The sequence below is a fragment of the Colletotrichum graminicola genome, assembly GCF_000149035.1.
Source record: "Colletotrichum graminicola M1.001 genomic scaffold supercont1.13, whole genome shotgun sequence".
NCBI lineage: Eukaryota > Fungi > Ascomycota > Sordariomycetes > Glomerellales > Glomerellaceae > Colletotrichum > Colletotrichum graminicola.
In genome coordinates, this window is record NW_007361017.1 from 608,848 (window position 1) to 634,055 (window position 25,208).

The 25,208-nt window shown below is 54.2% G+C and overlaps 10 protein-coding genes across 10 annotated transcripts; 5 read left to right on the forward strand and 5 right to left on the reverse strand.

Moving 5' to 3' along the window:
• Window positions 1–806: 806 nt before the first annotated feature.
• On the forward strand, window positions 807–1,328 carry GLRG_04236 (uncharacterized protein; the record flags this gene model as incomplete). The annotated part of the gene is made up of 1 exon (XM_008094921.1): window positions 807–1,328. The coding sequence occupies one exon, from the start codon at window positions 807–809 to the stop codon at window positions 1,326–1,328; it is 522 nt and encodes a 173-aa protein (XP_008093112.1).
• Window positions 1,329–1,994: 666 nt separating this feature from the next.
• GLRG_04237 (uncharacterized protein) lies at window positions 1,995–2,386 on the reverse strand (the record flags this gene model as incomplete). The annotated part of the gene is made up of 2 exons (XM_008094922.1): window positions 1,995–2,098; window positions 2,158–2,386. The coding sequence occupies 2 exons, from the start codon at window positions 2,384–2,386 to the stop codon at window positions 1,995–1,997; spliced, it is 333 nt and encodes a 110-aa protein (XP_008093113.1).
• A 1,219-nt stretch (window positions 2,387–3,605) lies between these two features.
• Window positions 3,606–4,657, forward strand: GLRG_04238 (domain found in IF2B/IF5; the record flags this gene model as incomplete). Its single annotated transcript, XM_008094923.1, has 3 exons — window positions 3,606–4,365; window positions 4,425–4,448; window positions 4,512–4,657. The coding sequence occupies 3 exons, from the start codon at window positions 3,606–3,608 to the stop codon at window positions 4,655–4,657; spliced, it is 930 nt and encodes a 309-aa protein (XP_008093114.1).
• A 724-nt stretch (window positions 4,658–5,381) lies between these two features.
• On the forward strand, window positions 5,382–7,047 carry GLRG_04239 (FAD dependent oxidoreductase; the record flags this gene model as incomplete). Its single annotated transcript, XM_008094924.1, has 2 exons — window positions 5,382–5,651; window positions 5,851–7,047. The coding sequence occupies 2 exons, from the start codon at window positions 5,382–5,384 to the stop codon at window positions 7,045–7,047; spliced, it is 1,467 nt and encodes a 488-aa protein (XP_008093115.1).
• A 908-nt stretch (window positions 7,048–7,955) lies between these two features.
• Window positions 7,956–8,861, reverse strand: GLRG_04240 (allergen Asp F7; the record flags this gene model as incomplete). Its single annotated transcript, XM_008094925.1, has 1 exon — window positions 7,956–8,861. One exon carries the CDS (start codon window positions 8,859–8,861, stop codon window positions 7,956–7,958), a length of 906 nt encoding a protein of 301 aa, XP_008093116.1.
• Window positions 8,862–9,002: 141 nt separating this feature from the next.
• On the reverse strand, window positions 9,003–9,326 carry GLRG_04241 (uncharacterized protein; the record flags this gene model as incomplete). The annotated part of the gene is made up of 1 exon (XM_008094926.1): window positions 9,003–9,326. A coding segment is annotated over one exon (324 nt), but the record flags the coding sequence as incomplete, so codon positions are not given.
• Window positions 9,327–11,995: 2,669 nt separating this feature from the next.
• Window positions 11,996–13,272, reverse strand: GLRG_04242 (uncharacterized protein). The gene is made up of 3 exons (XM_008094927.1): window positions 13,170–13,272; window positions 12,815–12,985; window positions 11,996–12,704 (listed from the first exon to the last, which is right to left on the reverse strand). The coding sequence occupies exons 1-3, from the start codon at window positions 13,226–13,228 to the stop codon at window positions 12,389–12,391; spliced, it is 546 nt and encodes a 181-aa protein (XP_008093118.1). The 5' UTR covers window positions 13,229–13,272; the 3' UTR covers window positions 11,996–12,388.
• Window positions 13,273–14,858: 1,586 nt separating this feature from the next.
• Window positions 14,859–16,291, forward strand: GLRG_04243 (uncharacterized protein; the record flags this gene model as incomplete). Its single annotated transcript, XM_008094928.1, has 2 exons — window positions 14,859–16,103; window positions 16,154–16,291. The coding sequence occupies 2 exons, from the start codon at window positions 14,859–14,861 to the stop codon at window positions 16,289–16,291; spliced, it is 1,383 nt and encodes a 460-aa protein (XP_008093119.1).
• Window positions 16,292–19,554: 3,263 nt separating this feature from the next.
• GLRG_04244 (protein phosphatase 2C) lies at window positions 19,555–21,742 on the forward strand (the record flags this gene model as incomplete). Its single annotated transcript, XM_008094929.1, has 7 exons — window positions 19,555–19,590; window positions 19,914–20,223; window positions 20,336–20,409; window positions 20,472–20,556; window positions 20,613–20,819; window positions 20,883–21,143; window positions 21,363–21,742. The coding sequence occupies 7 exons, from the start codon at window positions 19,555–19,557 to the stop codon at window positions 21,740–21,742; spliced, it is 1,353 nt and encodes a 450-aa protein (XP_008093120.1).
• A 919-nt stretch (window positions 21,743–22,661) lies between these two features.
• GLRG_04245 (pentatricopeptide repeat domain-containing protein) lies at window positions 22,662–25,181 on the reverse strand (the record flags this gene model as incomplete). Its single annotated transcript, XM_008094930.1, has 1 exon — window positions 22,662–25,181. One exon carries the CDS (start codon window positions 25,179–25,181, stop codon window positions 22,662–22,664), a length of 2,520 nt encoding a protein of 839 aa, XP_008093121.1.
• Between the last annotated feature and the right edge of the window lie 27 nt (window positions 25,182–25,208).

A 25,208-nucleotide genomic window follows, 5' to 3' on the forward strand; every position in this document is an offset into this window, starting at 1 on the left:
ACTCGTTGGGCTGAACGCGGTCTTGTGCAAACTGTCTAGCGGCTGCCCCGGTGCCGTCTTGGATTCCTCGAATGATGCTATTGGACTTCTTTAGAGACGTCAGGCGCCCAAACACTCGAGCGCGAGGATACGGTACGTACTTTTGCAGTGAGTGTGCGTGTGCGCGCGGGAGGGTGTGGGAAGAAGGTAGGCATTGGCTGGTGAGGTCATGGTTCACGCAAGTGCCGATCTCCATTGGAAACCATCGAAGCTCTGCTTTCTGCCCGTCACTGCCTCTCGGGTCTTGTCTGTACGCAACCGCAGCCCAGTGTGCTAACCGCAATGGCCATGTGCATTCATCCCCCCTTCCATCCATGTCTGTCACAGCCTAGGAACTTCCCTTCCTGATCGAGTCCATCCCACCCTCCCCAGCCATAGAATATTAAAAGATACCCTGTTGCTGCTTTCCAGTTCGCAACCCTACTCACCCGACAACCAGACCACATCAGTCTTGTCTTATTTTGTTCCACGCCACCCTTACGCAGACTGCCCCTCCTCCACGTTGTCGTCGATTCCTGTCTTTCCTCTACACCCCACAGCCTCACTAGTTGAGAACCATCTCCGGCTGCTTCGGATCATCCACTTGCAAACACTCTTCCTCACCGAGAACCAGTTACGCCACTACAGCCAGATTCGTGTTAATCACCGAGCGCAATCAGAGCCATCAACGTCGATTACATACCTTTCAACCATCGGGCAATTCTACTCTCGGACAACCACTCCCTGATCTTCCACAACTACCCGAAGCGATCCACCGCCTGCCCAACATGATGGACTCGATGTTGCCAGTCCTCGTCCGGGGCCTCCAGATTCTCTGGGTCCTGCTCGTCACAGCATTGATCGGCAATGTCATTGCCCTTAACATCAACAGCGCCGGCTCTGCCATGGCCGCCATCAACTTCTCAATGTTCGTTGCAGTCGTCTGCTGGCTTGCATCTCTCTACGGACTGGCCGCCGCTTTCGTTTCGGCCATTGCCATCCCCATCGTACTGTTAGCCCTTGACGGTGCCGCCGTTCTGTTTACCTTTATCGACGCCATTGTCTTGTCAGCCAAGCTCCGCGCGGTCAACTGCGGATCGCTGAACAGGCGCGACTTGCCGGGCAATTATATTGTCTGGGGCTCCGCCGACGACGAGAAGCGCTGTCGTGAGATCCAAGCCAGCACGGTCTTCATGTGGTTCCTGTTCGCCAGCTTCTGCGCTGGTGGGTTCTTTACCTTTATGAACTTCCGCCGCGGAGGTGGTTCCATGCGCAGCTCTCGACCCAGCATGGCGCAGGTCGACGTCTAAAGATTTCAAAGCTCGTTGTTGGCTGTGGCGTACATTTGCGTGGCAAAAGAAACTTCGTGAGTCGTTTACAACACAGACGACAGCTAGGCTAGACATTCGCCTTCCATGACACGTCACAGGAAGGCTGGTTGGGTCTGACGGCGTTGGCGGCAGGTTGTTGTTTTACGTTACCTTTCACGATGGCATGTAGTAGTAGTAATACATGACAGGATATGGGACATGGGATATGGAATGACATGGATATGCCGTTATGGATATGGCGGGGCTTATACCTGGGAGCTTGGGGAATTGGCCACAGGGCCACCATCAGCCCCTTATAGTACAACGCTGCGAATTGATACCATCAAATAAGCCTCAGTCGACATATGGGGCCTGATGATGCTGTACCGTATGGGTCGTTTGGCGCACTCTAATCTGACGTGGTCTGCCGGTCACTGCTGGAGGACAGCCATTGTGCTGCTCGAGTCTTGAAGTATGACAAACGTTATGATTCAAATCTAGGTGACCAGGCCCGGTGCCTCGCCTCATTATATGCCGCCCGGTTTTCTATGACGACTATCCTCAACGCCAACCATTTATACACGCCAGGCATCGTGTTGATGCCTTTAGCTTAGTGATGAAAGATCCAAAGGTACGCTGCCGAGTCTACAGGCCTTGTTGCGTCTCTTATAATGTCGCCGCAGCCTCTGCCGCACCAGCGGCCTTGAAACCGCGCTTGTTCGTCCACCGCACCTCGACGTTGTGCATCCATTCCATGTATCGTGACCAGCCTGTTGTAAATAATGATCAGCGCTTGACCAATAGCAAGAAGGACACTCCGGCAGCATACTCCAATACGCAAACTTTCGGCCAAAGTATTTGCCGGCGAATGGCACAATGACCATGGTCAGCAGCAATTGGATCTGCTCGAGACTGCGCTCCCATTCCTCCTGCGCGTCCGATTCATCTTCCGAGTCCAGCACGCTACTGGATATTGAAGGCAGCGAATCAATATCGTCGTTGTCGGAGGACGGAGAGACGTCGTCGTGAAGGATGAAGGAGTCGGTGGATGCCATCATGTTGGGAATAGGGCGATGTCGGCCCAGTTGGTCGGCGCTCGGCTGTTGAGCTTGGGATGTGCGGCGTTCGACGAGCCGGCAAGAGAGGGTGTAAAGATCGGGCTTCAGCGCCTTATTTCACGGCAGTCGACAGGCTGCCTCCAGTAGGCGTGTTCAATGCTCTTAGTCGTTCGAGAAATGCAAGATAATCTACCGGAAGGGCGTTCGCGAGGGGAGGAGTTGTATCAAGGACTACAATACCTCCGAAGATTGATACCAATGAGCTAGAGATGCCAGTGGAGGTCGGAACGCCTGGTGGCCTAGAGCTCCCCCCTCGTTTCCCCAGGGCATTGTCGATATGGACGGTGATTGGTTGTAGTTACCGAAATGATGGGTCCGTCTAGAACCAAGGGAACTAGGAGCGGCGCTTCAACCAGTCACGTGATCATAACCATCCTCAACTCACAGCCCACGCTCACCCAGATTGGGGGGCTCTCAGCGTTAGTCTACAGCGACAGGATCGGGTCGCACCGCCGTCACGTCACACCCGCACCCCTCAAGAAATCTTCCAGTGCTGCAGTCAAGTCAGATCTCTCCTCTCACAAATTCCCGAACCATACTCGCTTCGTTCGACATTTCCAGACCGGTCGCTTGGGATTCCTGCACTATTTGCGCCAGTACACGACTTGTCAAACACCCCGGGCAACTCGAGACATTCACCTAGGACACACGCCAGGATACCTAACCGAGAGCTCGTTCAGTGAGACATAGGCCGCAATCATGGATGTCGAGGTAAGTTTTCCTACTCCGTACAGTCAAGTTAGCCCTCCCTCATGCGCACTTATGAGCACCACCACCACCCACTGGCCCCTCCACCAATCCCATCCTTAGTTACCCCACTGCACTTCGAACCGGGACCCGACACGAATTGAACAGAACATTTTCCGTGACTCAACTCAACCGCCAAAGACACTGCCACCCATCACCACCTGACGTTGTTCTCCCCCTCCTCCCACCCCACCACCTCCCTTCCGACCTAAATTTTTCTTGTCCTCCGTCCCTCATCCGAGAGCGAGACACAGAGAGAGAGAAAACCCCACCGTTGTCGTTTTTTTACGGTTGTATTCTAACATAGGTGCCTTCTCCACAGGACAAAGCTTCCGTCCCCGACCGCAAACAGCGTAAATCAGTCGCCTTCACAGACGAGCAAGTAGTCGTCGACGCCGACGGATCAGTCACAATGGTCAACGCCACCGAGGAACCCAAGGAGACAGCTCAGTCGCACACGCCTCGTACGCCGCCGCTTGCCGCTGCCCTTGAAGCCTTACATGCTGATGCCAATTCTCAAGCTGGAGCCGAAGATGCGACGGCCTCCACCCCCGAAGCCGCTGTCGAGGATGGCGGTCTCGACCTGTCGATGAAGAAAAAGAAGAAGAAGAAGGTCGTCAAGGAAGGCGACGATGCCGCCGAGGACGCCCCCGCTGGCGAGGACGGCGGCGTGGACCTGACCATGAAGAAAAAGAAGAAGAAGAAGAAGGTCACCGGGGACGCCGAGGATGACGAGTTCGCCGCCAAGCTTAAGGCTCTGGATCTCGAGGGTAACCAGGAGGGTGGTGAGGCCGCTGAGGAAACCGCCGATGACGGCGACATGGACGCTGGCACCGGTGTCTGGCAGCACGACGAGACCAAGGCCCTGGGCTACCACCTGCTCCTGGACCGCTTCTTCCACCAGCTCTCCCAGAAGAACCCCGACCACGCCCTCAGCGGCTCCAAGAGCTACAAGATCCCTCCCCCGCAGTGCATGCGTGAAGGCAACAAGAAGACCATCTTTGCCAACATTGCTGAGATCTGCAAGCGCATGAAGAGAACCGAGGAGCACGTCACCGCCTATCTCTTCTCCGAGTTGGGTACTAGCGGTTCCGTCGACGGTAGCAGACGCCTGGTTATCAAGGGTCGTTTCCAGCAAAAGCAGCTCGAGAACGTGCTGCGCAAGTACATTAGTAAGTCTTGGACCTGGCACTCTTACTATGCTGTTGCTGACCGGCATTTTCCACCACAGTCGAGTATGTTACCTGCAAGACCTGTAAGCAAAAATCCTTCGCCCGCTGTCCATGCAAGTGGCGCCCTGCTGACAAAAGCTTTCCAGGCAAATCCGCCGACACCGAGCTGTCCAAGGGAGAGAACCGTCTGTACTTCATCACCTGCAATTCTTGCGGCTCGAGACGTTCCGTTACTGCCATCAAGACCGGTTTCTCCGCCCAGATCGGCAAGAGAAGAAAGATGCAGGGTTAAAGAACTACGAAAAAATGAAACTACACAACCCCACGGACGACAAGCAAGAAAAGAGTTGGAGAGGGAATTTTCTTCTACGCTATTTACGTCCTTTAGCGTGTTCTTGTCTTGTAGATATGACCTTTGCTGGGCCCAGCAGTGCGCGGCGCAGCAAATCTAGGGCTGTGACGCTCCCCGGGGTAGTCAGTGATGGATGGCACAATAGAGAACAGATGGCGTTTTCACCCCAAAAGTTTGACGGAAGCCTGGACAGTAATGTCAAATCACTATTTCCTCATTTGCAGCCTGTGGATCTGAACGCCCTCCTTCCTTCCCTTTTTTAAAAAATAAAAAATGAAAGGGGGGTCTTGCACCAGCAACATGTGCTGTGATGTGTTGAGCGCTACGTCTTCGGGCTTGCGTGTGGTGGCGAGGTGAGATGTAGGCCCGGGGGGGCGAAAGCCGACCAACCGTTATTCGTCCGGCGATAGGGCCGGTCGGCGGCGGGTGATCCAACCACCAAGCCATCTCGCTCCTACAACACATACCAACGCATGACCCAACTAACCCCGCGGCAAAACTTGGAAAAAATCAAGGTTCTAGATCGCTGTCTGGTCGTAAACATCTTTGGGACCAGGTTCTTATAAGTTTCCCTGTTGTAAGCTCTAGCCGCAACCTTATCGCTCAACTCGGTCTGCACGTAACCCCCCCTCCGCACATCCTCTAGACGGCCGATCAGACGACTATGACGGGCGTCACCCTCCGACCGGGCCAGGCCGACCTCCCCTCGGCCAAGAGCACCGCGTCCTACTGGCATCGCGAGCCCTCCGAGGTGCTCCTCGGCCACAGGACCACCAAGGCGCTGCCCCCGACCGCGGACGTCGTCGTCGTCGGCACCGGCATCACGGGCGCCTTCGCCACCAAGGAGCTGCTGGAGCAGCATCAGGCGAGGAATCGGAAGGAGAAGGTCCTTGTGCTCGAAGCGCGGGAAGTCTGTTGGGGCGCCACTGGACGGGTGAGTCTGCTCTTTCTTTTCCGCCGTCAGACCTCGAGGCTCGTGTGGCTGGCTTTGATGCAGTGTGAGCGGCTCAAACATCACTTGGCCAAGTTATCTCATACAGAACCTCTTGCTCTCATGTGCTGCTACTGCTACACACGCAAATGCAAACTCCACGTGATATTTACCTTCATCGGAGCTAACCCTCCACCCGCAGAACGGCGGCCACTGCCAACCGATGGCCTACAATCCCAACACCGCCATCGCCGAATTTGAGCTCCGCAACTACGCTCACCTCGCCGACCTCGTCGCTACGAACGCCATCCCGTGCGACTGGGTTCCCCTCCGTGGCGTTCACGCCCTTCTCACCCCGGACCTTGTCGCCGCCGCCGGGCAGCAGATCGCTGCGTTGCCGCCGCACCTCGCAGGCCTCGTGAGGCTGGTCACTGACCCGGAGAAGCTCAAGAGCCTCAGGGTCCCCCACGCGGCGGGAGCTGTCGTTCAGGAGCGGGCGGCGAGCGCATGGCCCTACAAGCTCGTCGCGTGGGTCTTTGAGGACCTCTTGCGCCGGTTCGGCCCTGCATCGGGCGGCGAGGTGCGGCCAGAGGACGTGTGGTTCAACATACAGACCAACACCCCGGTGACCCGCCTCCAGCACCTGCCCTGCTCCTCCGCTGCCTCCGGCGAGGCCTCGTGGGTTATCCATACGGACCGCGGGCAGGTCGCCGCCAAAAAGATCCTTCTCGCGACCAACGCTTACACGAGCCGCCTGCTGCCCTCCTTCGCGGACCTCATCGTCCCCGTTCGGGGTCAGGTCGCTGCGCTCCTACCTGAACCGCGCGCAGAGCTGGGGCGGAGCTACGTCTTCATGGCCAGCTCCGACGCCTCCAAAGGCGAGCCGAACCAGGACGACTACCTGATCCAGCGGCCCAGGCCCGGGTTGGAGATGATCCTCGGCGGCGGGCGGGCGAGGGGCATGCTCAAGGGCGTAGGCGTCTCGGACGATGACGAGGTCGACCCCGTCGTCGCGTCATACCTGCGCCGGGCCGGGGCGGTGAACGTTGACCTGGGCAGCGGAGGGGAGAAGGAGGAGGAGCTGAGTGCGAACTATGAATGGTCGGGCGCGATGGCATTTGCGAGGGATTCCAAACCGTGGGTTGGTCCTGTGCCATCTGGCCCTGTCCTCGGCGGAGGGGAAGGGTTATGGATCTGCGCCGGGTATACAGGACACGGGATGCCGCAGGCGGCGCTGTGCGGCCGCGCGGCTGCCAGGATGATGCTTGGATCACGCGAGGATGGCGCGGATGAGGTGGATGTCCCGGCCGAGTTCCTGGTCAGCGAGGAGAGGGCCGAGAAGGCTAGAGCGCTGCCCTCGATCAAGGAGATGGACGACTTAGACATGTTCTTGTTGTAGCCCGACCGGGCGCGCAAATCCCCGACCGTTTTCGGTTCTCTGGACCCGACAACGAATGTCCCGAATGTCTCAGGCTCCGGTGGCGATCAGTGGAGCGTCCAGATCACCGCTGGCAGGAATGACGATCAACCTCATGGAATGCGTGTCGCCGAGACGAAGACATAGCGCAAAGGCAAGAACCTGATAGAGACACTGTCGTGCCGTGTGGAACGGTCTGCTCGAGACATCCGGGGAGGCGCCGATGGAGGCGGAGGGGTGGGAACTCGCTGGGCTTAGCTCGCCGGCTGCCTCTGAGCAGTCCGGGTTATTGCGGAGTGAGACACTTGAAAAGGGATGCAAGCGGTTTCCCCTCCAAGTGCACACCTTATGCGAAACCTGCGGTCCAGGGCGTCTCAGCCGCCGTTTCTTGCCGCTGGACGTTATCTGGGCTCATCCGCGGGAATGTAGAGTTCTTGTCATGATCGGAGGGCCGCCTGAGATGCTCACCTTCGGGTGACTGCTACAACTTTCTCCGGCTGCTCAAGAGGCCTTAGGTGCCGCACACGATTGTGGGAATGTACCATCAAATTATCAGAATGGACACTCGACCCATTGGTCCAGACATTGAGCGCATGTTGATTGAGTTCTTGATGATGGAGGTTTTCATTTTGCATTTCTTCCTAGTACTGTTGCAGCACCAAACTCCACCAGGAGGCTCGTGAGCACTCCGTAATATATATACATTGAAGATTACTTGTATAAGCCGATCAAGGGAAAATGGCCCACAAAACAAAACACCATGCTTATCCGCCCAAGATGGGGATACGCATCCAAAGGTATATAGATGTTGTCATCACGTCATCGAAAGCAAAGTTTCTTTCGTTGTTGTCATTTTGTAATCCAATGAGAGAGCGCAAGCAGTGAAGCTCTTAGTTGATGAAAGACCACTCCACGGTCTTACGGCCGACGCCGAGGCTGTCGAACACCTCGAGGAAGCACTTCTCACTGACGTCGATGTCATCCGCCTTGCAGCCCATGCATTTATCGCGGACAGTAGCGGTGGTGGATTTGCCATCCACGGTGATCTTGATCTTCTTGCCGCAGTAAGGGTTGCCATTGGACTGGGCGCCCATGACGAGGTGGGAGATGGCAACGATGTTCTCGGTCATGTCCTTGCCACTATCGTCCTCACCGCAAGCACCCATGCCCACGGTGTAGTAGGTCAAGTCACCGGAGTGAAGCACGCCGTCAGAGCTGCTGGAGAAGCTGGACTCACTGCTGACTTGGGAGGCAGCAGGAGCAGCAGGAGCAGCAGCCTGAGTGGTGGGCTGAGGAGCGGGCGCAGGAGTGGCGGGTTGAGGAGCGGGCGCAGGAATAGGGGTGGTAGGGACCGGCTCGGGAGCAACGTAGACGGGAATGGAGGGCTGAACGGGCTCAGGAGTCGGGGTCTGAGGAGAGGGCACGGGGGCCGGAGTAGACGTGGGAGGTGGGGGAAGGGGAGCCTGCGACACGGGCTCACTGATGGACGAAGCGACGGGGGCGGGCTTCGTAGAAGTAGACAGAGTGGTAGAAGGCGGTTCGTTGGCGGGCTCAAAGAACTGGGCGGGAGCCGAGGTGGTAGGGACAGCAGAGCTGGTGGACGAGGCGTCGGGATTAACCCAGACGGTGGAGGTTGAGTCAACCCACTGGGTCACGTAGGCGATTTCGGTAACCCACTCGGTAAAGAGGGCGCGCTTCTGATGTTTACCGTGAACATGGCGCTTGTGGCCATGCTGGTGAGGCTGAGCGATGGCACTGGTGGCCAGGACGGCGCAAATAATGGCGGTGGTCTTCATGTCGGGATGCTGAAGATTGCTTGTAGCTGAAGCGTTGCTGTGTATGTGTGTATATTGTTCAGGAGACTTGTGCCGTCTCTTGATGATAGCAATCCTCTCTTCCGTTAAGGCCGGGTTGGAAGCGAAATGAAAACAACAGGCTTAGCGAAGCTCGAGATCGATCAGGGAATGTGCTGGGCAGAGTATGAGAAGCCGTGTTGGGTTCAAGCTTGTCGATGAGAGCTTTGGGCACGCTTTGGTATGCACTTTTTGAGTCTCGAGGTCTGCTGGTAGGCTGAAAAGATGGGATGAAAGGGAGTTCACTGAACTCTCTGTACGACAAGACGGGATGATGGATCCGTTTACTTGATAGTTCGGATGAACCTCAAAACAGTCGGTTAGGAAGAATGAATGTTGATCGAGCACTGCTCGTGGGTCCAGAAGGAATGAATGATGTTTTTGGTCGAACAAGAAGGAGCGTTGTTGGATGTAGGAAAAAGAGGGAAAGGAAGGATCGAAAAAGGTCGATCTGGAGAGTGGAGGTTCGCCGGGATATGTAGGCCGTGCAAGGACTTGGGCAGAAACCAAACAATGGGCGCAAGGTGAGCGGGGTGAGCCACTTTGGGACTGGCGAGACGGGGAAGGGGGCTAAGGTGGGTATTGAGGGGAGGGGTGCAAGCGGAGGCCTGCAGATGGTGCTGGCGCCACGACGCTGAGTGTGCCTGACGTGTATGCCAGGTGTGCACGAATAGTAGACCTCGAGGGCCGCTCGGGGCTGCGTATGGTGACATCGGTACCTGACGAGGATGGAGCAAGCGCTGCTGTGCCACAATAATGATTAATGAATAGCGTCCAACAAAAGTCGCAAAAGCCCCGAGAGGGATTACCTACCTAGAAGCAACAGTGGGGAAAGCGCAGCTGGCAGCTGGGCCTCACGTGAGCCTGTACGTACAAATACAACTAGCGTACCATAGTTTCCTCGCCCCCTGCAAGCTCGCCATTACGAGTACATACGATACCTATCTACCACTGGCCAGGGCAAAGTCACTGCGCCTCTTCTGTCAAGTCATCACTAGTTAACTGTTTGAATGGGGCCGTTGTCAGATCGTTGCTGGTCAACATCTGGTCCGGAGAAAACGACCGAAGAAAGAAGCAAGGCCCGGGGGCACAAGAATAGTCCCGTTGGATGCATGGATGCGTTAGCGCAGCCTCTTCTGCCCACTCATAGGGAGCAAGGAGAGCTCCGCACACAAAAAACGAAGGCGTGCGTGCTCCAGAGTCCAGACCACCTCTTTTTCTTTTCTTCTCTTTTATTTTTCAGCCGTCCGGCCTCGCTTGAATCGCATGGACCAATCTTGGCCCTCTAGAACTTGATTGATCCACCGTATCGATGTCTGGGACCCAAGCCCCAAACCGCCATGGTCCGGAGGTATGGGTGCCGAGGAAACCTGTTGGTCTGGCCGACTTGGTGAGCCAGCAACGTCGACTTGTTGGTGGTACTATAAGAAGCCCGCCTTGGAGACTGGCTACCTATGGGTTGCCAGGGAGTCCAAGAAACGGACAAGACGAAGTGGGTAACGAGCGTAGGTCCTGGTCCCTAATGATTGTGGTGGTGGTTGGAACGGCAAGACAATATTATTTTGGTTGGCAGCCGTGTTTGTGGGTCATTTGAGGAAGGATGCACGCCCATAGCAGCAAAACCACTTCACTTGGAAAACCGTCGTGCTCGGACACCATGGTCGAGGCAACCAACCAAGACGACACTTCCTCTTCCAAGCCGACCATCATCACATGCCTTTGGTAGGTAGACGGCTGAAGGATTGGTCTGCGCATCTCTTCGCCCTCTTTTTCATCCCATGTCACTCTCGTCCGATATCCATCTCATTGCCGGCTCGTCCAGCCCATCGCCTCGTGCTCTGCTGCACTCTCGAAGCCTCTTATCTCCCCGCTCTGTCATCTTAACTTGCCTTGGCGCGAAGTACCTGATCTTGTTTCCTCGTCCCCCCCCCGATGTCCCAAAATTGGATGACCCGTCAGACAGGCGTTTGTTTCTTGAAACAGACCGAACCTGGGAAGAAGGCCCCGACATGATCCTACATTCAGGAGGGACAGTGGAGGACGGCCCAGGGTCCGAACACCGTTAAAACCCCGCCCCGTCACCTAGCAGTAGGTAGGCATCCTGGTATCCTAGGCTGGGAACAGAAGCATGACGATCATCCGGTGGCTCCGGGGAAGAGGGCTAGTGACGAACCGGCCTGCCAACCGCCAATGTTTGCGCAAGCGGCGGCGAGAGGAGGCCTGCGGCTGAGTATTTGCAATTTACGTACAATGTGGACTGTTGCCGTATTGGAAATCGAGAAAGGATCGTGTCTCTAAGCTGGTGGTCCTCGGGTAAAGACTACGGAGTACAGAGTACGGATGCCTACCGAGGGCTTCAACCCCATTTCCAGTCGGAAAGGCCCCTCTTACCTTTGCCTCAGGCTCACTTGCTGTCAGCACTTTCGCGCAAAGGGAGTGCCGGAGACGAAACAAACGACTGGAACGATGCAACAATAGAAAGTGAACAAGGCGCCCGAGCAAATTCGGCCTGTGCGGGTTCCTTGCATCTGCAAGGTACGCACCAATCACAATTAGGCGCGGATGGAGAACTCCTTTCCCAGCGCAACCCTCACAGCCCGTCTCTGTTCTGACTCTCTTCCCTGTCCCGGCTCTGGCCCCGGACGATCAGTCTACTCAGCCAGTGCCACATCAGCCAGTGTCAACGGCCACAGGCTCAACGATGCCACCTCCGACTCTGAATTTTCTTCACTCCCTTGGTAGTCGGCGGATATGCCGGGCACGCTGGCTCGGGTAACACGGCGTCAGCAGACGCAAATATTATCTCTTTCCCGCCCCCCACCTGGCCAGTCGTTGATGGCTCGCAGCAGACCCTGTAGCTGGTGGGATAAGAGAAGAAAACCCCTCGCACCATCGGTGATTCGGCTGCATCTTCCGCACAGCGAAGCATGCAATTAGGCAGACCAACGTTGGTCTAGGCCAGCTCGTCGAGCCGAGCAATCTGGGTATTGTTGGCCTCCCCACTGTCCATATCGATCGACAACGCTTTACCTAGTCCAACTTGCGCATCAATAAAATGTATTGCTTGGTAAATATCCATTGCAACCCTTCATGTTGATTTGCTTTAGAACCCCTTCCCCTTCGCCGACTCCAATGATTCTACCGCTGCCCTCAAATGTTGATGATGCGATTTTGAAACATATATGCGTCCATCAAGAGCGGTCCTCTGATTGTGCCTAGTATCAACGCAGAGATCAGTCGCCGATACAAAGGTATTTTATGATGACCGAGAGGCCCTCCATCTCCGATGTGAGGTTGCGAGCCACTTGGAACAACGGCCTGTCGGTCATGAGCACCGACATTCGCTCTGCACTATTTTCACGCCCGTACTACTCAGAACCGGGTTTCGCCAGACGTGTCCTGCAGAACACAACAAAAATCTATCAACCAAACGGCTTGCTAATGACGGATCAACCATGGGCAAACACTTGTCACTCTCGATTGCCATTCGTTCTCGGCTTCTTGCTTGTGAACGTGTAGAGGAACAGGCCCTCTCTGCTAAATGTCGCCCGATCGTCGTCAAATATCTCCGTCACCTGAAACGCTTTTTGGGCTTTCTTGAGGAACTGCATATCTGCGCGTCGTCTCTTCTTGAAGCAGAAATAGACCGCAGCACTGGGCTCCAGGGACAGCAAGTTTATCAGAGTTTCCAACAGCAGCGGAAAGGCTGGCTCAAAGTACACGCAATCAGCAGCCAAGATGACATTCGGCTTGAAGTCGATAACCTCTTGTGCCAGCGGTCCGCCCCTGTCGTTGGTTAGCAAGTCGAAAATCAGCTGAAACGCAGCACATGCCCGCCCAATCTTCAACTTTGCCCTGCAGACCTGCAGTGCGGAATTGGGGGTGGAAGCACGCACCAGTTCAGAACCATTGGCTTGACTTTGTGTTGTAGATTGTTCAGCTCTGTGTTTTTTCCCATCAGCTCGAACATTTCGTCTTGGTCTGTGAGATATAGCGGCGTCTGCTGCAGTTCACACCCTAAAGCGACAGCAAGACCAACGAGTCCGCCGCCAGCACCTAGCTCCAGACTATTCGCTCCGAAAAGCACGAATCAGCCTAGACTCTAATGAAAAAAATACATCACTTGTTTGGTACAGTGACCGAAAAATGACAGCCATACCGGTGCAGTATATGAAATGGCGAGAGAACATCACAATCAACCGCGTGGGGGCTTCGTGGAGGAAAGGAGTGGGAAGAGGCAAGTTGACTTACATTTTCGCTCCCTTCAGAGCTTCCCGATGGTAACGCAGCATGTGTTTTGTAAGCACCATACCTGCCGGCCAAGTTTGACCGCCACATCCTGAGGTGAGGTCTTCATGGAGTTTGAGAGGAGTTGATAGAAGACCGCAGATGTCGTACGACGACGTTTGCGCAGCTTTGTACGCGGGGAGCGGTGTAAGGTCTTCGCCAATATCCAAGGGCGAAAAGTCAGGTGACGGTGACCGATTGGTGGACCCCATTTGCTCGGATATGATGGAGTGGTGAGAAACCTCGTGTTGCGGTTTTTTCCTCTTCTTCCCTTGGGAACGGCCTCTTGAGAACACAGATGATGAGCTGAGGCGAGGTGAGGTCTTGACAACACGGTGACAGCGAACGGATGAGCAGTGTTTGTCCCTTTAGAGCAGTCAGTGAGTTCCGAAAAGGTGCAGGTCCGGATAGCACAGGGCAAAGAGCGGTATCGCCGATTTAATTTTTATTTATCTTTATTTGTTTTCCCGGTTGAGGTCGACGACAATCTAGACTTTCCGATAAGGGGAGGTGCGTTCAAGCGGGGTTGGCCCTTCTTGTCTGCGCTCTCTTTACTCCTTCCCGTGTCCTGCCAAAATAATCCGATTGCCCGCTCTTTCCATCCAATCTTCAACGACGCCTAGGACCAAGCGACCTCGCTCTTGCCCTTCGGGTGTTGAGCTTGCGTAATGTTCCGGTAATTCTTATATTGTCTCACGGTTCCTCTCTTTTTCTTTTAAAAGACATCCAATCCTAAAGAAGCGTTGCTTCCCTGAGGTAGCCGAGCTAGGTAGACGAACGATGCATTCAATGAGCCCAGGTCGCCGGTAGAGGAGGTGCTCGCTCATCTTACCCTCTGAACTCAGAGATCACATTCCAGACGTCGCCGAAGTCCCAAGTTTGAAGTGGATATGTCTCGTACCGCCTCTTCTATTGTTTGACAGCAGACTCTTTCCCACCACCCTTGAGACCCCTCAACCCGTCGCTGGAATGCGGACTCTGATCATTTCCCTACGCAACTCTCCAATTATGGCAAGCTGGCTTTCGCCACTCTGAAACAGGGATAGCGGTCGTCTTCTTTGAGTGAAGCAGCGTCTTCCGTGAACGGAAAGGTATCAGTAGTGTGCCGCACACGCTCGTCCGCGACCCTTTGTTGCGAGGGCGCAAACGCTGGCACGCAGGGAGGCATGTAGAACTAGGAATTGGGAGCCCATACGCGATGGGATTCGCGCCCAGCTTTCGTCCTGCCCTCCTCTCGGTTTTGATGAAAATTGCCCTCTGAATACAATGTCCTTCTCTGGTTCATTTTATTTTTGTTTTCCATTTCTTTGGCTCGCAAATGCCACAACAGCCATAACAATGTACGTGATGCTGTATGTGTTCCCGTTTCTAGCTGCGCTTTCGGGAGCAGTACCAGTCGTTTATTTTCCCTTCAACTCTCAGTTGCCGCCTGCCACCAGAATATCCGAACCTTTCTTGTATACTCTTTCACCACAGACTTTTGCCTCCCAATCTCAACTCTCCTATAGCCTTAGAAATGCACCAACATGGCTCTCGATAGATGCCACCACTGGTCGCCTCTCCGGAACCCCCCAGGATGGCGATGTGCCGCCCGGCGAGGTGGTGGGAATACCGGTGGACATCATCGCAACGGATGATACGGGTTCAGCAACGATGACGGCCACACTGGTGGTGACCAGAAGACCGACGCCCAAACTCAACATCCCATTATCCGAACAAATACAGCGATTTGGTGATACATCGTCGCCATCTGCCTTCGCGGCCTTTCCTGCATCTGATTTCTCATTCTCCTTTGCCAAGGATACCTTTTCCTATGTCGGAGATGGGCTGAACTACTATGCTACCTCGGCAGACAACAGCCCTCTACCATCCTGGATCAAGTTCGATGCCAGCAGCCTTACATTCACGGGGAGAACCCCACCGTTCGAGTCATTGCTTCAACCACCCCAGAAATTCGATTTCAGTCTCTCTGGGTCTGATATAGTTGGCTTCTCGGCTGTATCCGTCGTGTTCTCCATTGTTGTTGGCGTCCATAGGCTCACGTCAGACACACCTATCGTTCGAATCAACGCGACTCGGAAGACAGAGATGTCCTACACGGCTCTGGCTAACAGTATCAAACTGGACGGCAACGCCGTTGCGCCAGCCGATCTTGACCTTTCCGCATCTGAACTACCGAGCTGGCTCTCGGTCGATAATACAACACTCGAGATACAAGGAACCCCCCCTGATGATGCGCAATCTTCAAACTCGACACTCACTTTCCGAGATAATTACGCCAATACCCTCGACATTCTTCTATCCATCACTATTACAACCCAAATCTTTCGTAATACAAGCTTGGCATTCGAAGCTACGCCGGGAGAGGAGTTCTCATTTGATATTGAACCCTATCTCTGGCTGCCTTCAGATATCGAGCTAGAACTCGATACTCCGGAATCTTGGATCAAAGTTGAGGGGCTAGTTGTGTCAGGAACGCCCCCTAGAGCTACCTTGCCGGGAAAAACCAAGATTCTCCTAAAGGCAACATCAAAGAGCTCCCAGGAATCCGAGACAGCGACAGCGAATCTCACCCTACTATCTCTGCCCGCCATCTCTTCGACTGTTCCCACGCCTTCAGTCACGCCTTCAGTCACGCCAACGAACACAGCGATCAGCGATCACTCCAAACATGGCTTCCAACCAGGCTATATTGTCCTCGCCATATTGCTTCCCCTGCTGACCCTCGCCATTGCTGCTTTCTTGATCATTTGCTGTCGCAGGAGGAGGCGACAACAATCGGCCCACGACGATCTCAAAAACAAGATTTCTGATCCTATACCCGGCTCATTTGTGATAAACGGCGAGTCAAGTAGCAGAGATGGGTCTGAACAGTCCATTCTCGGGAGAATGAAGCCGGTTGGGAATAACCGACACAGCCGAGGGTATTTCAACTCTGCCGTACAAAGAATGAGGCAATCAAGAACACTCTCGACCATCACTGGATCCCGTATGTCCCAGTCGAACAACCGCTCATCCTATCTCTGGAGATCGTCCGAACGAAGCCCAACGCGGTCCGCGTCCTTCACATCTTCTTGGCGCACTGAAGGCGTAGGTCTTGAACCTCAGCACACGCAAGAGCGATCGATGAGCTCCTACGAGAGTTCGAACGATGTACTTTCCGACTCTTCTGGTATTCCTCAAGGCCCGCGGAATGACTCATTCCGAAGTGTACTTGACGTCACTATTCCATCCATGGGGAAAGAGACTAGCAGTATCCAAGCAACACCGGATTTGGCTTACTCAAGCCCTTGGGGAGAACCTTCCAGGCTAGCTCTTGATCGGTCGGTGCTACTACCCGCTGCCAGTGGAACTGAAAGTCTAGCATCCATACCAGAGCAAGTCACGCCGCCGAAGTCGAATCTCAAGCACGGCAGGACGCTCTCGCCTGCGCAACGGTCAAGGAAGAGGATTTCAGGTTTGAATGACTTTGGGACGCTGGGCAGCTTCCGCAGCTCTAGGTCTGGTTCTGGACGCGGCAGGTTGCGCCGACCGGAATCAAAGCAGGAATCACGCTATGGTTCAATATCGCGACCTATTAGCAGAAAGTCGGACTCGAGCCCCTTTTTTGGCGGCGGGTCGGTTGTGCCATCTCGCAATCGATACATCCTGGACAGCGATGACTCCGATGCAGCACAGTCGCCTAGGGGGACAATATACTGGAAAAAGAAACCAAAGAGAGATACTCTCGGCATTGCATACGATGAGCTGAGCCGGAGCTCACCATATCTGAGACCAACGCCCTCATTATCTCCTCGACCACTTAGCATTGTCAAGAGAGATTCAAGCGGGGCAAGGCGCTTGAGGGACAGCCGAGCCGGCAAGCAGACGCCTTTATCACGACATTCATCATCCAGCTCGAACATACTGGGTGGCGACTGGAACAGAGATTCTTTCGTGCAGCAGGACGCCTCTGGGAGCCGTCCGGGCTACGCATCGTCAAGGGCGAGCAGCGAAGTTCTGGGCAAAGGCAAGGGGTTGGTCTCGTCGGGACATGACTCGGAAGGTTCTGACTGGATGACGGAGACAGGAACAGTGGGGAAAAGGGGTCCTCGGAGTCGGTTGAACAGCAATGAGGATTTCCGTGTATTCATGTGAGGATGAGGGGCATTTTCCCCCTCTTGTCCCATAACACACTTGTCTCTTGTTGGAAAGCGTTGCGATTTGTTATACCCGCCGAGGAGTTCGAATACTCGGTGTCTTTTTATTTTGTAGTAGTAATGGCACAGGAGCAGATGCACTTATGAGATGGTCGAAGTATTGTTTCGAAAGTCAGAGACGAGTGGGAAAGTGCAAACATCATTCTTCACCCTAGACAGGGTACCCAGATCGTAATGTTGAATTGGCGATGCAACAAAAGTATATCAGAGAGGACAACGAACTATTACCGATATTCCCCGCGGACCCTTTTTTTTTTTTTTTTCCCTCTTGTTCCAGTGTAGGCAGACCGAGTCTGTGCTTTTCTCTCGTTTCCGGGACCAGGCTTGAGCAGGGTCTTGTGGGGGGCGCATGCCCAACACGCATTGCGGAAGTTTAGCCACAACTTAGCTAAGCTGGCCTGAAAGAGACTAGCGCAAATCGGCGCCCCGAGGTTGAAGAAGGAGGAAGGAGTCCACCCCACCACCGTTGGCGCTCTAGGGAGGGGCCACGGGGCCAAGCCTTTGGGGTTTAGATGGGATTTTCCGAGGATGAGGAGAGAGAGCTTGGACCTCATTGCCAGCCCGTTTTTGTCTGCTTAAGGTCCTAGCTTCGCTCGGGCTGAGAGAGGGGGATCACTAGCATACCTACACTGGAAAAAGAGAGGGGGATGGGATTCTCTGTCTTTAGCTGCAGTAATCGAGAGAGGGGGAGGGGGCCCTTGCATGCATGGGGCAATAGATATGACAGGTGGGTAGTCGTTATAGGCTGGCTTGACTCAACATGATGATGGAAGTCTCTGACTTCTAGTTGGTTATTATGTTTTTCAAGAGGCAGAGCTGCACACAGGTGATGGGACTAGGACAACAGACAGAATCGGTATGAAGTATGATCAGCACTCACCTATGCCATGACGCAACTGTAGCAGAGAGAGGGGGGAAAGGGAGAGACAAATAAACAAAAACTTGTCTCTTCGCGGCAGGTCCTGTCTTTTCGCATCGGGTCCGTAAATGTTGCACCTTGTCTCCGAACAGCTTCAAAATGACGGTATTGCGATTGCTGCACAGCTGAGTGCATTTGTTGCTCCGTTCCATTGGTCGGCAGGCCGTTGCCAGGCGATGGGGCAAATATGCAAGCGAGAGCATAGAGCAAGAGCAAGAGAGAGGAAAGTGCATGGCACACCCCCTTCTGAGGTCGGTCGGGTCAGCTAAGGCAACGTGACTTCATGGAGTTGTTGGTGCAAAGCAGTGGAGGCGACAACAAGACAACCAGCATCACCTCACTGGACAGTGTGCCCTCTCAGTTCGCCTCACAGTCTCGTCGCCAACTGGTCTTTCATTTTCAACGGATTCCAAAATCTCGCCCATACCTACCTGGGTCTTAGCCTTAACACCTTCGTCCTAATTGCTTGGTGGTTGCGCTTTTGCTGGCGGTACGTACCCCTTTGGACTCACCTCACGACCAGCTGCCAGCCAGCCAGCCAGCCAGCCAGACAGGGAGAGAGGGGAGAGAGGCAAGCAACCTCTGCCCCAATCCAGGTACTTTACATACCTAGGTAGGTAGCCCAGCCTGCTGTTCTGTCCCTTCCTTCTGTTGCTTGCGACTTCTCCGTATCGCACAAACACCCCCAAGAGAGTGAGTGCCACCGCACGCGACCTGACCTGCCTACCTGCCTCCTACTTCGCCGTCACCACCACCCATCCATGTGGAAAACTCTTCTTGCTCACAACCTCACCCACACCACACCGAGCTACGATTGAGTTCGGCTCTTTTTTCTCTCTTCTTTCCTTCCTCCCTCTCCCCCTTTTGCGCAACAACATCATTTTCGCGCAACAATTCCTTCCCCCGACCTCCATCCTCCCTCCCTCTCTCAGAAAACCACGCCCAACACCTCGCGGGGATCGACGCCTGTCCCCTGCTATTTCCCTTGCGATTCGGATACCCCGCTTCCTGGCCGAGTGTGCGCGATCTAGAACCTTTTGCTACCGCACCGCACCGCACCACCTTCCTTCACCTCGCTTCTAATTTTTTTTCTCCCAGCCTTCTTGCGCACTGCACGACCGGCTTGAAAACTCTTACTGCCTGAGATATCGACCTGCACCCGACCAAAAATCGACCGACCGAATACCAGTCAAACCGGTAGCTGTGCTGCTGACTCCTCGAATCCCTCACCATGGGTCAAACTCTCTCCGAGCCCGTTGTCGAGAAGGTATGCCATGATCCCCCTCCTGTGCCCAAACCAGCCAGACCAGCCCAGTTCTTCTCTGCTTTGTCTACGCGACGCCTTGCCTAGTACTCAGCCTCCAAAAACCGTCTGCTCCTTGCCGCTCTCTGTGTCTTTGAGCACAGTCAGCCATGGAGATGACTCCGAACCCCGCTTGGCTTGCTCTTTGCTTCTGGCGATACTGCACGGGCAGCCGAGAGGGTAAGGTAAAGCCGCTTGGGGCTTTCGGTTCGACACTCTTCATCCACAATGACGTACAGTCAGCCTCATGAGGATCCATTTCACTGACTCCAGTCCCACCACCACAGAGCTCGGCCAAGGGCGAAGATGAACGCCTCATCTACGGCGTCTCGGCCATGCAAGGTTGGCGCATAAGCATGGAGGATGCCCATACCACTGTCCTCGATCTTTTACCTCCCGGCAGCGACGAAGCTAAGAAGCACGAGTCAAAACTCTCCTTCTTTGGAGTCTTTGACGGCCATGGTGGTGACAAAGTGGCCTTATTCGCCGGAGAAAACATTCACGACATCATCAAGAAACAGGAGACCTTTAAGAAGGGCAACTATGAGCAGGCGTTGAAGGATGGCTTTCTGGCGACGGACCGCGCAATTCTTAATGGTAACAACCCGAATCTTTCAGTTCTATGACGCTCTGGAGGGCTTTCCCTTGCTGCAAAGGCCGTCCGTTAAATCCGCAGAGAATGTACGTACTGACAGCCGGGTTCATTCAGACCCCAAATATGAGGAGGAGGTCTCTGGCTGCACTGCCTGCGTTGGCCTGATCTCGGACAACAAGATCTACGTGGTACGTTGAAACCCATTCCACTCTGCGCCATATCTTCGTGTTACTGACAGCTTTGTGAACAGGCAAACGCCGGTGACTCGAGAAGTGTCCTCGGTATCAAGGGTCGGGCTAAGCCCCTGTCCCAGGACCACAAGCCGCAGCTCGAGGGTAAGTACTTGCTCATGGTATGCGCAACTCTGAAGGCTGACTTGTACCCTCCTCAGCCGAGAAGTCTCGTATCACGGCCGCTGGTGGCTTCGTTGACTTTGGCCGTGTTAACGGCAACCTTGCGCTCTCCCGAGCCATTGGCGACTTCGAATTCAAGAAGAGCGCAGAGCTCTCCCCGGAGGCCCAAATTGTTACCGCCTTTCCCGATGTCGAGACCCACGAGATCAGCGATGACGATGAGTTTTTGGTCATTGCATGCGACGGTAAGCAACAAAATGCTAGTTCCGGACACGGGCCTGGGGATCACTGGCTGACACTATCTTCAGGTATCTGGGACTGCCAGTCCTCTCAGGCAGTTGTCGAGTTTGTTCGACGCGGTATTGCAGCCAAGCAGGAGTTGGATAAGATCTGCGAGAATATGATGGACAACTGCTTGGCTTCCAACTCGGAGACTGGTGGTGTTGGCTGCGACAACATGACCATGGTCATTATTGGTCTTCTGCGCGGCAAGACCAAGGAAGAGTGGTATGAGGAAATCGCCAAACGGGTTGCTGCTGGAGACGGACCTTGTGCCCCTCCCGAATACGGTACGACTGAACCTGAATCCACCTCCTCTTAAGGCGTTGGACGCGCGCCAATACCTCCACCCACATTGTTCTGAGACATTGTTCTCTTTCCCGTTTAATACAACCATTATCCCCTTGTTGTTACAGTACATCTGTTTTGTGTCCCAGATTTCTTTCTTTCTCTTTTTCCTTTTCTTTTTTTGTCCAGAGGAGGAGAGCTGATTCGTAGCCTGCAACTAGCTGAATTCCGTGGCCCGGGAGTTCACCATAACTTCGACGACAGCGACAGTGGCTACGATGTAGATGTTGAGAACAAGGGCAAGCCGTTTGGTATTGGCGGCTATAAGGGTCGTATCATTTTCCTTGGTGATGGTACTGAGGTCCTGACCGATTCCGATGACACCGAGATGTTCGACAACGCGGAGGAAGACAAGGATCTTGAAAGCCAGGTGTCCAAAGCTTCCTCAGCAACAAGCAAGGACGGCGAGACTGATGATAAGTCGGCCACGAAGCCAGCGCAGGAGAGCAAGACAGGCGCGGACAAGCCCAAGGAGGAGTCAAAGCCGGTCGCAACCTCTGAGGCGGCAGAGTCGAAGAAGACCGACAACAAGGAGAAGTGAGTTGGCCGACTTGCGGTATCAACTTTGCCTTGATGAATGATGCGGCGTGGACGTACATGCTGGCTCGGAATTGATCGGACTACGGATCCGTATGACTTGAAGAGATTCGAAAGACTTTATACGGCTTGGCTGGGATGAAATGACTGAAATGCTTCCTCTTGTTTCTTCATCATATTGAGGGTCCGGACCTTCGACAGGTTTGCGAAAGGGGGAACGGAAGCAGTCGCTGCGGCCAAAGGGAAGGAGGACGGCCGACCGCAGGTTAAAGAAGGCTGAAGATTCACCCGTGTGTCATAGCTCGTGGCCCCCGTGGGCTCACGTAGTGACATGCCTTACACATGAATTCATTTGCATAAATAAGCACTTTTTCGGTATGGGCCTGGCACTGATTGTGAAAGTCAACCAATAGGACAGGAAGTTGTTCCAACGTTTATTATACAACCACAAGGCGTTTGGTTAGGGCCCAGGTACGGCGGTGCTTTTGCCGCGGAGCATTGTAAGCCAACCGGTCGACCCGTCGGCTGCCTAATCTTCCCCTCAAGCAGCCTAGTCAACGGCAACGCCGTAGGTTGTCACGGCCTGTTTGCCTCTAGGCCTCTTCTTCTTCGATTGAATGGCCCAGCGAGTTACCACCCTTGTCCTGTTTTCTCTCGGACGAGAGTTTCAGAGAGGCTACTGTACTTGGATCCTGCGCCGTGGCATAGATAACCATATATATATGGTTAATGAGAAATAAAGAGTTGTTCAAATTGATCCATTCCATCGGAAACTCGGGGTTTAATACAGGCAGGTTCTATAAGTGTTATCTAGCGAACATGTGTGTGGTGTTGTACAGAAGGCCTCTTTATACATAATGGTCGTGGCCTTGCTACTTGTATGGCTCAAGGAGTGGGGTTTTTCTACGCAAAGTTCGACGCCTTCAGGGGTTGATGTTCTTCTCAAGATCAGGGGCGGTGGTTTCGGGGGTCCGCTCGTCGGGAAAAGCGCTCTTGTCGCTGTCGACAGGAGCGACATACTTGATGATGATATCAAGACGTGGGCATTGTGGAGGATCGGTGCTCCGCGTCCGAAGCCTCGGTCGAAGGGATATCGGTCTACCAGGCTCGGTAGTCTCGTGTAACACCTTGCCCTGCTCCTTGACTTGCTTGACCGCCCAGAGGATTCGGCTGTCGTCCACCCACGTCGCGGCCAGGGCCTCGTGGAGGGGCTCATCAGGACGCCACTCCTTGAACCGTTGGTGCATAAGGTCAGCAATCCGAGCGCCAGCATGATAGCTTCCTCCCAGTTTCATGTCTTGTGGACAAAAAGAAGGCAATGCCAGAAAATTTGCGACCTCCAGTTTGTCAGCCGTCTTGATTTTGAACCCTTTTTGGCTCTGTTTTATCGCACGGGAAACGTGATTACGCATGTGCCAGCTGGTCTTGCCTTCCACGCAGGCGTGATGCCATATGAGACCTATGGCGTTGGGCCTGCGCGTCCTAAACGCCAAAGTGAACAGCTCGTTGTACGTTTGCTCGTCGAACGCGATTTTGAGCGGGAATGCCTTGCGGAGGAAGCCTATGGCGGCAGTCAAGTTCCTCTGCGACCGCGCATGATACAGAGCAATGTTAAGTGTGTAGGTGGTCGGGGTCAAGGACATTGCGGTCATGATGTCGAAGAGCTCTAGACAGGAGGTCAAGTCGCCCAGGCGTCCGAGCTCGATCATGATCTTGTTCATGGCGGGTTGTGAGACCCAGTATTTGCCATAATTGGCGTCCAGTCTTTCGAGAAACTCCCGCATACCGGGCCAGTTATCTCGGGCATGGCGGGTGTCATATACGACTAGTTCCTTTACAGTGTGTTGAACGGCAATTGGATCCAGGAGCAGGCCGAGTGAATACATGATCTGGATCACATGGCGGCGGACTTGTTCATTCTCCACGAGCTGGAGAAACAGCGACCAGGTCTCAGCGTTCGGAAGGCAGCCGTGTTGAACCATCAGCTTCAGGACAGAGTCAAAGTTGTATAGGTCCTTGACTTTGACGTTTCCGATCAGAAGGGTATTGAAGGTGCCAGTGTCAACCGGCGGCAATGTTAGTTTCAATTTCTCATCGAAAAACAACTCGCGGGCTTCATTGCGATGCGAATGACCGTGTCTCTCAATGAAGTACAACGCCCGTTTGAATGCTCGCCTCGAGTGCGCATTGCTCGCAGTTTGGTCGGCAAAGGCCGCTTTGAGGAGAGCTATTGCTGCTTTGTTCGCTGTAGTGCCCGAGCCGTAAAACTTGGACACGAGGTGGTCAGGGAGGCTGGCGTTCGTGATAGCGTTGATATACTCCAGAAACGTCTGAGGAGTCCAATTTTCAGGCTTCGGAATCTTATGGTAAGGCACGGAAAGTGTATACTGAGCAGTATAGCCCGGTCGCTGCTTTTCCACGGAACTCTTCCACACTATCTCTGCCGTAGACGATGCCGGCTTTTCAGGCTTGGCCGAAGAAGCTTGGCTGCCGATGGACTGGCTGCCGATTGCTCCTTCGATGCTTATCCTGCAGCTATTTCGAATAGCAATCCGGGAGATCTCTTCGGCCGCATGCTCTAACGCCTCCTCGTCTCCTGAGAGTAGCAGGTAAATCCCATGATTTGACCGTTTTCCGTTGTCGTCCTTTGGCCAACGAAGCTCGATATGACAACGTGTCTGTTCGTGTATGTCCCAAATAGTGTGGTCCACTTCGTATAGTAACTTGTTCCCAAGCTCTGGCTCAACTAAGATTTTGCGTGCATGAATCTGCCACGGGCCCTTGATCGGCCGGGTCCGCAGTCGGAGAATGTCCAAAGTATCACGCCAGTTGATGGGGGGTTGGTCCTTTACTTGCTGGATGGCCTGGAGCCGCAACTGTCTAGTCACGCCATCAAGGGCTCGCCGCATACTCGTCACCGTCTCTCGGCGGGAGTGGTATTGTACAGCAGGCGCAACCAGGACGGAATCGTATTGGATGGGTCCCACTGTAGTCTTTTGGGTATTGTTGACATTCTTCGACCGTACTTCCTCTCTTTGAGAACCGTGCTTCTTGGGCGGAGTAGCGTTATGGATTTTTCTGAATCGTAGAGGCTGCTGCATGCCTTCGGTGGGGGTATACGTAGTCGCAGGTGTGGACGATTGTGTGTCGCCGGCCGACCGTTGATCATGTGTTGTCGTTATTGTCCGTTTCTCTGTTAACACTGTCAGATGTAGTTCGTTTGCTCCTGTCTCGAAAGCCCGATCGATACCCTTGGCTTCTTCTTCCTTGCTGGTCCATCGTCCTTTGGAGGGGCTGGCGGCATCAACTTTTGGTTGCTTGCCTATCCCCTGGGCAGGGGCGTTGTGGCTTTCTTGTTCGACCGTGATCTCTGACTTTGTCTCGCGATGCGATGCGATGCCCTCGTCGAGCTTGTCTTGGGTGGCATCGGAAGCTTTGTTCATCCATTGACGAGAGAGCGACAGTTGAGT